At 47.7% G+C, this 12,589-nt stretch overlaps 1 protein-coding gene across 1 annotated transcript; it reads left to right on the forward strand.

Moving 5' to 3' along the window:
• Positions 1-11,718: 11,718 nt before the first annotated feature.
• LOC129535183 (histone H2A-Bbd type 1-like) lies at positions 11,719-12,072 on the forward strand. Its single transcript, XM_055393812.2, has one exon. It carries the CDS (start codon positions 11,719-11,721, stop codon positions 12,070-12,072), a length of 354 nt encoding a protein of 117 aa, XP_055249787.1.
• The last annotated feature ends 517 nt before the right edge of the window (positions 12,073-12,589 follow it).

The raw sequence follows: 12,589 nt of genomic DNA on the forward strand, positions 1-12,589 counted from the left end.
ATAGGGAGTGTCCAAAATAGGAGATGACTCTGCCACAGGTGCATGGATAGTAGATGCAGACAGCCTAGCAGAGGAAACGGTAGGCTTTGCCTAAGTAAAGTTTCCAACCTGTGTAAGATATGGCAGAGGGCGTATGACTTGACAAGATATGAGGGGTTGGAGGAAGTATATGCCCTAGAGGACCACTTTGCAGTAGCTGCCTATGTGAAAGGTTGTTGTTGTTTAGTTGCTGAGTTGTATTTGACTCTTTGAGACCCAATGAACTATAGCCCTCCAGGCTCCTCTCTCCATGGAATTTCCCTTGCAGGAATACTGGAGTGGGCTGCCATTACCTACTCCAGAGGATCTTCCCAACCCAGGGATAGAACCTGGATTTCCTGCATTGCAGGTGGATTCTTTACCTCTGGGCCACCTGGGAAGGCCATGCAAAAGGTACAGCTGGCCTTATGTTACCTCCAGTAGAAAGTCCATGAGTGAGGGGAGCATGCAGCTGGGGGTGAGGCATGGCAGGTAGTACGTGAATGGAGGGTGCAGCCATCATAGGGAAGCGTATGGTGGAAACGTGTGGGTGCAGGGTGCTGCCTGTCTTGGGAATACCTGGGAGGAGGTGCTGTAGAGTGTCAGCAGCCTAGGAAAAGGCATAGCAGGAGGTGAATCAGTGCAGTGTGTAGCCAGGTTAGGGTAAGACCCAGCCAGAAGTACATGAGAAGGGGGAACACAAGCAACTTATTTGTAGGATATGGAAGAAGGTACATGGGTGATGTACCCAGCTGAGGATATGTCCAGACAGGAGAACATTGATGGAGGAGGGAGTACGCAAGATTGGAGAAGAAACATCGATAGAGACCTTCGACGAGGGACTACCCTACCTCAGAGAAGAACCAGCAGGAGGTACCTGGCTGTGGAGTGGGGGAGGCTGTTACAGTCTGAAGGTTTGTGTCCCTGGAAATTCATATCCTAATGCCTGATGTGATGGCGTTAGTAAGTGGGACTGTTAGGAGGTGTTTTATGTGTGCTTTTTTTTTTTTAATACTTATTTGGCTGTGTCAGATCTTCATTGTAGCACGTGGGATCTTCGTTGCAGTATGTGGAATTCAGTAGTTCTGGTGCCCAGGCTTAGTTACCCCGCAGCTTATGGGATCTTAGTTCCCCTGACCAGGGATCGAACCTGCATCCAATGCATTGGAAGGTGGATTCTTAACCACTGGATTACCAGGGAAGTCCGTTTCAGGAGGTGTTCAAGCCCTGAGGGGTGGAGCCTCATGAGTGTAATTTATTGCCTTATAAAAGAGGCTCCAGAGAGATCCTTTGCCCTTTGGCCATGTGAATATACCAGGAGGAGCCTGGGAGAAGGCCCTCACTTGACCATCCCCGTGCTATTAAACTTTCAGCCTCCAGAACTGTGGGCAAAACATGCCTGTTGTTTAAAGGCTACTCACGTCTGTGGTATTTTGTTACAGCATCCCCAAGAGACTGACGACCTGGCAGGACATGCCTGGATGGAGATTCAGCTGGGGTGGTTGGCGTATGACAGTAGGTGTATCGGTGAGGAAAGTCTAGGGCTAGACTGCAGAATGTGCATAGACAGAGACTGCAGCCAGCCTAGTGTATGTTCCGACAGGAAATACATGGATGGGGGAGGTGTTCAGCCTAAAGGAGGATTCAGCTGAAATGCATAAATTATTGGTGCAGTCAGCTTAAGAGAGTTCCAACACAAAGGAGCTGGATGAAGGGTGCATCCATCCTAGGTGAGGCCTCACAGAAGGTATATGTATAGAGGGTGCAGCAAACCTAGAGGACATGACGAGAGCTGCTGGAGTGGAAGGAACATCCAGGCTAGGATAGTATTCTGGAGGACGTTCAGATCAGAGTACAAACGGTAAAGGGAAGGACAGGTAGGAGGTGCGTTGGTGTAGAATGCAGCCAGCATTGTGGAGGACTTGGCTAAGATGTTGGGTTCATGGTTAAGCTAGCCTAGTAGACAACCAGACAGGAAGTACATAGTTATAGGGAGCTTCATACCTAGGGAGACTTTAAGGGTTTCCCTTATAGCTCAGACTGTAAAGAATCTGCCTGCAATGCAGGGGACCTGGGTTTGATCCCTGGGTCAGGGAGATATCCTGGAGAAGGGAATGGCAACCCACTCCAGCATTCTTGCCTGGAGAATTGCATAGGCAGAGGATCCTGCTGGGCTACAGTCCATGGGGTCACAAAGAGTTGGACATGACTGAGTGACTAACACAGGCACAGTGCCTAGGGAGAGCATTATCAACAGTGGGGACAGCCATTCAAGCAGAAGATCTGGCGGAAAGTACATGGATGAAGGGAGACTCTAGGCTAGGGGACAATGATAGAGGAGGTACCTTATTGGAAGGAATTACAAACTTGGAAGAGTATAAGGAAGAATACGTATGCATGAAGGCATCCCATCCAGGGGAAGATTTGGGACGAGATACATTTGTGGAGAATGCAGCTAACCTAGAGGAAGATCGGGAGGAAGTGAACAGCGAATGGATCGTTGAAAATACAGAAAGAGATCACAGGCGGAGCGTGGGTGTAGAATGTCTCTAGTAGGCGATTCATGGATGAAGTTTTGGCTAGTGTAGGGAACATGAGGCCAGAGATGCATGGGTTACAAGTGTAGCCAGGCTACGGTAAGACTGGGTTGCATATGCATCATTAAAGGTTGCAGCCAGCCTCTGTCAGAAACCAGAAAGATCAGAGAAAAGGGAGTATTCAGTCTAGGTGTGATCTTGGTGGCAGGGAGGTGGGGGGGAGGGTGGTGGACGGAATATTAATCCTATGACAGATCAGGTAGGTGGTTTATGGGCAAAGTGAACATTCAGCTAAGTGGTTGACCAGATTGTAGCTCATGGGAGAGGGGAGCAACTAGCCTGGTAGAGAACCTGGGATCCCTTTCACTTAGGAAGTTTATATCTAGCTCAGGGAGAGCCAACAGAAGTGTATGACTGAATCATTTAGCTAGGCTAGGGAGGGCATGGAGGTGAATAGGTGGAGAAAGGATGCAGGCTAAAAGAATATTCTGGTGAAGGTGCATCCAAGGATGCAGCCAGCATGTGTAGGACATGGCCAGTGGTGCATGGGTTCTGTATGGAGGTGATTATGTGAACGATCTGGAAGGACACAATGTGTAAAGGCAGCCTGGGGGATGAGTAGGTAAAAGGAGCATGGATGAGACGAACTTTATGCCTAGGGAGGGACTCAGATAGCATTCATGCTTGGTGGGGGTTGGGGAACACCATCCAAAGGAGATCGGGCAGTAAGTGTGTAGGTGGAAAGCATCCAGTCTGGGATGAGGTTTTGGGGGTTCATTAAAGGTGTTCACAGACACCTTAAAGGAGAACATGGTAAGATCTGCATGGGTGGAGAAGGCGTGAGTCTTGGGCTAAGAATGTGGAGCAGGTCCATCATTGTACATTGCTGCCAGCCTAGGGCAAGCACATTGCAGTAGTCGTTTGTATGCACAGTACAGCCAGCCTAAGGAAGGATCATCCGCCATATAGAAGGGTGTAGGTATAGAATGAAGCTAGCTTATAGGATGCCAGCAAGAGATGCATGCTGAAAGGTGTAGCCAGGCTGTTGTAGGAGCAGGTAGGATGTGTGTGGCTGGAGGATGCAGCCAGCCTGGGTAAAAATCCACCAAGATGTGTATGGAAAGAGGAAGCATCCAGACTAAGTAACGTCTTGGCAAGAGATGCAAGGGAAGAGGGAACACAGAGCTCGTGGTAGGACTACTTGGGCAGATAACGGGTGGAGGGAGCCTCGAGCCAAAGGGAAAACCAAAGGTTCATGAGTGGAGATGAAGCCAGCCTAGGATAGGGCATGTCAGGGTACCCAGATATGTATGCTGCAACCACCCAAGGGGAGGCACTGGAAGATGATCCATGGATGGTGATGACAGCCATCCAAGAGGCCGAGATACATGGAAGTACATGAGAAGAGGGAATATCCAGCAGAAGGAACGAAATTGCAGAAAATACATGGGTTGAGAAAACTCCCAGCTTATATTCGGATCAAGTAGGATCATTGGTCGAGGGAGATTCTAGTGGAAGAAATGGCAATAGTTATAGGATAGGAAGGTTCAGCCAGCTTAGGAGGAGGGCCTGTAGGCAGTGCATGAGTGAAACATGCAGTGAGCCTATGAGAACCAGCAGGAAGCCCATGAGTGCTTGTGGGGCAGTCATCAGCAGGTGCGTGTATGGAGAGTTCGGAAAGACTAGTCAAGAGGTGCAGTGGGTGGAGGGAGCATGCAGCCTAAGGGTGGCAGGACAGGAAGAAAAGGCTTGAGGGAGTATTCGAGTCCTTTTAAAGAACCAACAGCATATGAATCAGTGGACGGAGCAGAGGTTCATGGGAAGAGGTGTAGTGTTCAGCCTCAGATAGGATTGGCATTATCACTAGGGCTTCCCAGGTGGCGCTAGTGGTAAAGAACCTGCCTGCCAATGCAGGAGACATAAGAAACGCGGGTTCAATCCCTGGTTGGGGAAGATCCCTGGAGGAGGGCATGGCAATCCATTCCAGTATTCTTGCCTAGAGAATCCCATGGACAGAGGAGCCTGGTGGGCTATGATCCATAGGGTCGCAAAGAGTTGGACACGACTGAGGCTACTTAGCAGGCAGGACTGGCCGAAGTTCATGTGTGCAGGAAGCAACTGTTCTGTGTGAGAGTCTAGCAGGCACTCCGTACATGGAAGATGCAGGCAAATTATTGGAGGGATCAAAAAGATCCGTAAGCATGGAGGGTGCAGCCAGAGGACTGGGCTGGAAGTGCATGGCTGGAGGAATCTTTAGGAGATTTGTAGATACAGGGCAGAGCAAGGAGGAGTCAGCAGAAGGTGAAATGGTGGAGGGTGCATACAGTCTCGGAGAAGGCAATAGCAAGCCACTCCGGTACTCTTGCCTGGAAAATCCCATGAACGGAGGAGCCTGGTAGGCTGTAGTCCATGTGGTCGCTACGAGTCAGACATGACTGAGCGACTTCACTTTCTCTTTTCACTTTCACGCATTGGAGAAGGAAATGGCAACCCACTCCAGTGTTCTTGCCTGGAGAATCCCAGGGACGGGGAAGCCTGGTGGGCTTCCATCTATGGGGTCACACAGAGTCGGACACAACTGAAGTGACTTAGCAGCAGCAGCATACAGTCTAGAAGAGGAATTGTCAGGTGGTGCCTGCACTAGGGGCGGGCAGTCTGTGAGGGGAGGAACAGACCAGCAGTGCATAGATGGAAGGAACACGTAGCCCAGGAAAGCATGTGGCAGGAAGTGCATGGCTGAAGAGAGTATCTACTCTAACGGAGGTCTTGCCAGCAGTTGCAAAGGTGGAGTGTGCAGGGAGTATGGCGGCCTATCTCATGGGTGGTAGGAGCAGCCAATATAAGGAGGACCCAGCAGGAGATGCCTGAGTCAGGGTGTCACCCAGGTTTGGTAAAGATGATGCAGCATGCAAATAGGTGAAGGGAGCAACTGGTGTAAGGGGTGACATTAAAAAAGCGAATGAGAGGAGGGTGCGGACAGCCTCTAGGAAGAGTCAGCAAGACTTGCGTGGGTCCAGGGAGCATCCATCCTAGGGTTGGACACAGCGTTTAGTTGGGTGTAGCCAGTCTAGGAAGGACCGGCAGAGAGTATATGGATCGAAGGCAGCCATGTAAGAGAGGAGCTACATGTCTGGAGGACTCAGTCATCCTGGGGAAGAACTAGGCGGAAAGAGCTTGGGCAGGAGGAGTGGACAGCAGATGGGAGGACGTTTTAAGAAATGCATAAGTGAAGAAGGCATTCAGTCTAGGGAGGCTCAAGAGGGAAGGAATGTTTGTATGCTTACGGCTGATTAACAGTTATTGTACCGCAGAAACCGTTACAGCATTGAAAAGCAGTTGAAACAAAAAAGAAAGTATCCAGTCTAGGATGAGACTCGCTCACCCTGGTGAGGACTGAGCAGGAGGCTCATGTGTGAGCGGTGTCACCAGACTCATGGAGGACACAGCAGAAGGTACAGAGTTCTAGTGAATTCCTCACCTAGGGGAGGAATAGGAAAACGCACACAAATGGACAGAGGTGAAGCCACCCTAAGGTAGAATCCGGCAGGTGTGTGGGTGGAGGGACTGTCCAGCTGAGAGGAGGATATGGCAGGGTGTGTGTGTCTGAGGATGTGTAGTGTGTGTTATGTGATACAGGGTGGAGCCAGCCTAGGCTCAAGCCATCAGGAAGTACATGGTTGGAGAGAAAAATCAAGCCTAGACAAGGATTTAGCAGGAGGTGCATGAAAAGAGGGAGCAGGGAGGTTAAAGGAAGACTTGATAGAAAGTGCATGAGTGGATGCTTACACTAGCCCAAGGGGGCCGTGGCGAGAGTTGAAGAGCACAGTCAGCCTAGGTGAGGAAATGACGGGAGGGGCAGGGTAGAGGGAGCATCCATCCCAGGAGAAGCAGAAGCTGGGTGAGCAGTGGAGCCGCCTCCTAGAGGATAAACTGACAACAAATGCAGCCAGAGAGGTTGTGTCCAGCCTGCGGGAGAAATAAGGAGGAGGAGCATCATCAGTGCAGAAAGCAGCCATCGTAAGGAAGGATGCGGCCAGAAGAGCAGGAGAGTTGATTTCAACTAGTCTAGAGGAAGATTCAGAAGGAGATGCAAAGATGGAGGTTTCCGGGGACAGGGAAGCCTGGTGGGCTTCCTTCCGTCTATGGGGTCACACAGAGTCGGACACGACTGAATTGACTTAGCAGCAGCAACAGCAGAGGAGGAATAGGCTGGAAGTGCATGAATGGAGGCAGTATTCCGTTGAGGGGCAGACTGACAGCAGGTGCCTGGATGGAGGCTGCAGCCAACTGTTGGTCATGCTTGTTACGTGAGGCATGGCTGGAGGTTACAGCCAGCCCAGGGCAGGGCTCGGCAGGAGGAGCATGGGAGGGTGGGCATCCACTTAGGGACAGGGTCCCTGGAGGTGCGTGGCTGGAAGGCGCAACTTGGGGAGGGCTCGCTTCTGAGTGCATCATGGTAGGGCAGGATCCGGCAGGCACTCGATGAGTTCAGAAAACGAGCGAACCTGCAAAAGGCAAGTGCAGAGGACGGGGGTACTTCTGCCTGGAGGAGGACGTGGAAGGGAGTGGACGGTGGAGTCTGCATCTGGCCTACAGGAAAATATGGTGAGAAGTGCAGGTGTGAAAGGTGCAGCTGGCCTCCGGGAGGGCATGGTGGGAGGCGCAGTCCATCAGCCTAGGGAGGAATCTGCCAGGAGGGCCAGGAGTGGAGAGAATGTCCCACCTAAGGCAGAGTTAGATGGATAGAGGGGAAGCCAGCCTCAGGGATTCACCAGTGGCACCCATGTAAACGTGAATGGTAGTAGCAAGGCTATCTGTTAAGAAAAGTGACAATACACTATTTCATAAACCCAGTTTTAAATAAACACAAATCCTTAGGACTTACAGAATTGTAGGGTGTTTGCTTATTTTAAGGAGGTAACCAAGGGTGTGTAAATTAGAAACAAAATATACCATGTCATTTGGGTGAGATACAGAATCTCTATTCGCACATGTTACCATGAAAGACGAGGAGCAAGTTTTCACAACCATTCAGTAACACGAGAACAGTACTCCAAAGAAACTTTATTTTCAGAGAGGAAACCAAGTTCTAGGTTTGCATCACTGTAGTACCTGATTCTAAAGGAACCCAAACTCTGTTGTACAATCTTATGAATAAGCCCATCAGAACTGAGCCAGATGTGGCAAAATTTTTAACAGTCTTGAACTTTATGCAAGCCACAAAGCCTTATTACTGTGGAAATAAAAGATGGCTTGAGTGATCGTTCAATTTGATTAAAGATAAATTTGCTTCTTCATAATATTAAATAACTAGAAGTAATGCTGCTAACCTGTGTAAGTTTAGGAAAAACATTCCCAAGTAGAAAAAAATGTGTTTATATTATACTTGACTCTGGAAAATCAGAGAGGACATAGTTCTTTTCATTTAACACTAAATATTAAACTAATCCTTGTCACCATTATAAAATTGTTATATAAGTTTAAGTTCTTAAAATGAATCTGAGTTGTGTTATGGAAGAATATATATAAAGAAGTATATATTTTTGTGTGTGTGTGTTAGTCACTCAGTTGTATCCGACTCTTTGCAACCCCCTGAATGGTAGCCCGCCAGGTTCCTCTGTCCATGGGAATTTTCAGGCAAGAATACAGGAGTGGGTTGCCATTTCCTTCTCCAGTATATTTTTAATGGAGTGTATTTAAAAGGTCAGAAATTAAGTTTCCTTATTTTAGGAAATTTTAGGAATACTCAGTATATGTAAACAAGTGTTTATCTAGATATGCCAATCAGAACTGAGCCTCATTAATTTCAGATAATTTATAATCTATGTTAATACTATGTAGAGGTAGGAAAGCTTTATGTACACAGAGTTTGTGAAAGCATTTCTGAATTACAGGCACAGAGAAATCGAGCTTACAGCTTCAATTCTACAATTTCAGCCATAGGTCAAGTATAAACATAGAAACAGTCAACCTCCCAGAGGACATGAACGTCTTCATTAATTTGAGCTCAAAAATAGACAAAAAAGACGGATGAACCAGATTCTTTGTTGTTTCTCACCCCGTGAGAACTAGATCTCTACAAACCATCAATCTAGAGAGAGCTTCAAATGGTCAGATCATAAATAAAAAGTCTCACCACGTGACCAAACAGTTGTACTTTTAGGTATATATATAAGAAGATTGAAGCCAGGGACTTCTCTGGCAGTCCAGTGGTTAAGACTTCGCCTTCCAATGCAAGGGGTATGGATTTGATCCCTGGTCAGGAAGCTAAGATCCTCCATGCCTTGTGGCCAAAAAGAAACAAAGCAAATAAAAAACAGAAGCAGTGTGGTAACAAATTCAATAAAGATTTTAAAATACTAAAAAAAAGAGAAAAAAAAACATTTAAAAATCTGCATTTTAAAAAAAGAAAAAATTGAAGGCATGTGTTAACAGAAAATCTTTTACATAAATGTTTATAGTGGCATTATTTTTAATAGCCAAAAGTAACTCACATGTCTATCAGTTGATGAATGGAAAAACCAAAAATATGAGATATATATATATATGCTGTGCCTAGTCACTCAATCATGTCTAACTTTGCAACCCCGTGGACTGCAGCCCGCCAGGCTCCTCTGACCATGGGGATTCTCTAGGCAAGAATACTGAAGTGGGTTGCCATGCCCTGCTCCAGGGGATCTTCCCAACCCAGGGATCGAACCCAGGTCTCCCCCATTGCGGATTCTTTACCAGCTGAGCTATCAGGGAAGCCCATGTATATATAAGTACACACACACACACACACACACACACTCATACACACATGTGTACACACACACATATATATAATGGACTGTTTTCCAGCTATAAAAATTTATGAAGTACTGATACCTGCTGTAATGTGGATGAACCTTGAAAACGTGCTACGTGACAGAAACAAGATACATGCTGCCCATATTATAATGAGTCCATTTATATAAAATGTCTAGAATATGTCAGCCCATAGAGACAGGAAGTCGAGTGTTTGCCAGGGTCTTGTGGGGAGAGAGGAATAAGGCCTTAGTGCTTAATGGGTGTGGAATTTCTTTGAGGGTTAAAGAAACTGTCCTGGAATCTGAACAGATATTTTCATAACATCATGAACGTATTTGTAACGAAAACACTGAATTACTACTCTTAAAATTGCTGAAATGGTGAATTTTACATGGACTTCACCTTAACAAAAAAATACAAGGAAAACTAAAAACCAGATTACCAACCATGACTATCAATGGCAGGAAATAGCTTATTAGCTGTAAAGGAGCCAAAAATACAATCAGTTCAGTTCAATTCAGTTCAGTCGCTCAGTCATGTCCGACTCTTTGCGACCCCATAAATCACAGCACGCCAGGCCTCCCTGTCCATCACCAACTCCCGGAGTTCACTCAAACTCATGTCCATCGAGTCGGTGATGCCATCCATTCATCTCATTCTCTGTCATCCCCGTCTCCTCCCGCCCCCAATCCTTCCCAGCATCATAGTCTTTTCCAGTGACTCAACTCTTCGCATGAGGTGGCCAAAGTATTGGAGTTTCAGCTTTAGCATCAGTCCTTCCAATGAACACCCAGGATTGATCTCCTTTAGGATGGACTGGTTGGATCTCCTTGCAGTCCAAGGGACTCTCAAGAGTCTTCTCCAACACCACAGTTCAAAAGCATCAATTCTTCGGTGATCAGCTTTCTTCACAGTCCAACTCTCACATCCATACATGACCACTGGAAAAACCATAGCCTTGACTAGACGGATCTTTGTTGGCAAAGTAATGTCTCTGCTTTTTAATATACTATCAAGGTTGGTCATAACTTTCCTTCCAAGGAGTAAGCGTCTTTTAATTTCATGGCTGCAATCAGCATCTGCAGTGATTTTGGAGCCCCCCAAAATAAAGTCTGACACTGTTTCCACTGTTTTCCCATCTCCAGATGCCATGATCTTTGTTTTCTGAATGTTGAGCTTCAAGCCAACCTTTTCACTCTCCTCTTTCACTTTCATCAAGAGGCTTTTTAGTTCCTCTTCACTTTCTTGGCAAATTCTCCAGGACAGAATACTGGAATGGGTAGCTGTTCCCTTCTCCAGGGGATCTTCTGAACCCAGGAATCGAACCCAGGTCTTCCACATTGCCAGGCGGATTCTTTACCATTTGAGCCACCAGGGCTTAATATACTACCTGCTGCTGCTAAGTCACTTCAGTCGTGTCCGACTCTGTGTGACCCCACTGACGGCAGCCCACCAGGCTCCCCCATCCCTGGGATTCTCCAGGCAAGAACACTGGAGTGGATTGCCATTTCCTTCTCCAAATATACTACCTAGGTTGGTCATAATCAGTAGAGAGGAAAACAAAAATTACAAAAAGAGTCAATGATGTGTTACTGATACATTGAATTCACATTGGAGAGCCAGGAAAAGACAGGTCTGGGCTTTAATTTTCATGTAGTTTACGTCTCGTCATTGAAGTCACCTGACCTTGATAGGTGGAACAACTGGACAAATTGGTGTGTCTTTCAAAACAAAGATAATTATCAAATAAGTATAAAATCCTGACTCTTATCTAGATAGGAACATGTATTAAAACATTTATCACATAAGGAAATGGGCAGATGTTGTAACTAGTTGACAAGAGAAACCAAAGAATGGAAAAGTAATATTGATCAGAAATAGTAGGACAAATATGTTAATAGAGGCCAGATTGTTTGATTGCTGTATGCAAAGGAAATTGAGCCTTCAGAAAAGGTTGTATCAGTGACCTACAGGCTTCCAAAAGGATGTGAAAGGGCTCAAAGATGATGTAAGACTGGAATGAAATAACCCAGAGTTGTGTTTTACAGACAGAGATTAGTTTTCCATTGAAACACATTTTTAGCTAGAATGTTGTAGTCTGACAGAAAGTTAAAACTTCCCTTCAAGAGATGGTCTTTTCAACAGAGAGACCAGATTTCCTATCAGTCATTTTCTAGGCCAGTCCTGATCAGGGCCCAATGGCCACCGATGACATCACAAAGCCTGAGCTGTCACAAAGGCAGTTCTCTGAGCAATAAGAGACCTGCGCAAGGGGACACAGCCAGCAGAAAGACACTGGCATCTCAGGAGGCCCCAGCCAGCCAGCGGGATCACCAGTCTGGGCTGATAGGGGCAGCATCCAGCTGACACCATGTCCCGGAGAAGTCACCTCGGGAACTGCCATCGCGGTAAGAAGCGTTCTTGCTCCCGTTCCACCAGGGCCGAGCTGCAGTTTCCCGTGAGCCGTGTGGACCGCCTCCTGCGAGAGCGTCAGGGCTCCCTCCGCCTGAGCTCAGAGACGCCGGTGTTCCTGACCGCAGTCCTTGAGTACCTGACGGCCAACATCCTGGACCTGGCGGGGCAAGAGGCCGGCATCAACCACAGGGTGCGCATTAGCCCGGAGCATGTGCAGAGGGCGCTGATGAACAATGAGAATCTTCGCCGCCTCTTCCAGCCCAGCGCCTTCTCTCAGGCCGCAGCGTCACCACCCCTTCCCAAGAAGTAGGGATGCCCAGGCCCCCTAGCCCAGCCACACCGCATCAGCAGCTTCATCTTGCCCCAAACTGCCCACAGATGAGGGAGGCCAGGTCTGCTGCCCTTAGCACTGCTATTAAAGTGTTCATGGCTGTGCTTGTAACTGCTCGCTTTCTGTCATTTGTCCTTGAGGCGTCTGGCCGACATGGGGTGGCAGGGGGAAGTCTCATGAGGGGTGGAGGGGTGGAGTGGGTGGTCAGGGAGGGGAGCTGGAATATTGAAATCGGGGTGCGGTTTCCGATGGTGACAGTATGCTGTGTGGTCTTGGAGGGGAGTCGCTGGCTGAGGTTGCGGGGCAGGACTTCCTCACTGGCTCTGAAGGAGTCCAGACCAGGGAGTTTGGGAGGTTGGCGCGGAGAGGGCCTGTTGAATTCCCAGAAGGATGGTGGTAATGGAGGAGGGGCTGAAAACCGTGGGGGAGGAGCCTAAGCCTTTATTCCTGAAGGGGAACATCTGAAAGTGATAAATGGTGACACAGGGGATGGGTG

The sequence above is a fragment of the Moschus berezovskii genome, chromosome X, assembly GCF_049115385.1.
Source record: "Moschus berezovskii isolate FMDL1 chromosome X, NW_MosBer_1.0, whole genome shotgun sequence".
Lineage (NCBI taxonomy): Eukaryota > Metazoa > Chordata > Mammalia > Artiodactyla > Moschidae > Moschus > Moschus berezovskii.

What these genes read in the sequence shown, in the direction of transcription:
- LOC129535183 (XM_055393812.2), top strand. Translation starts at nt 11,719, where the DNA reads ATGTCCCGGAGAAGTCACCTCGGGAACTGCCATCGCGGTAAGAAGCGT.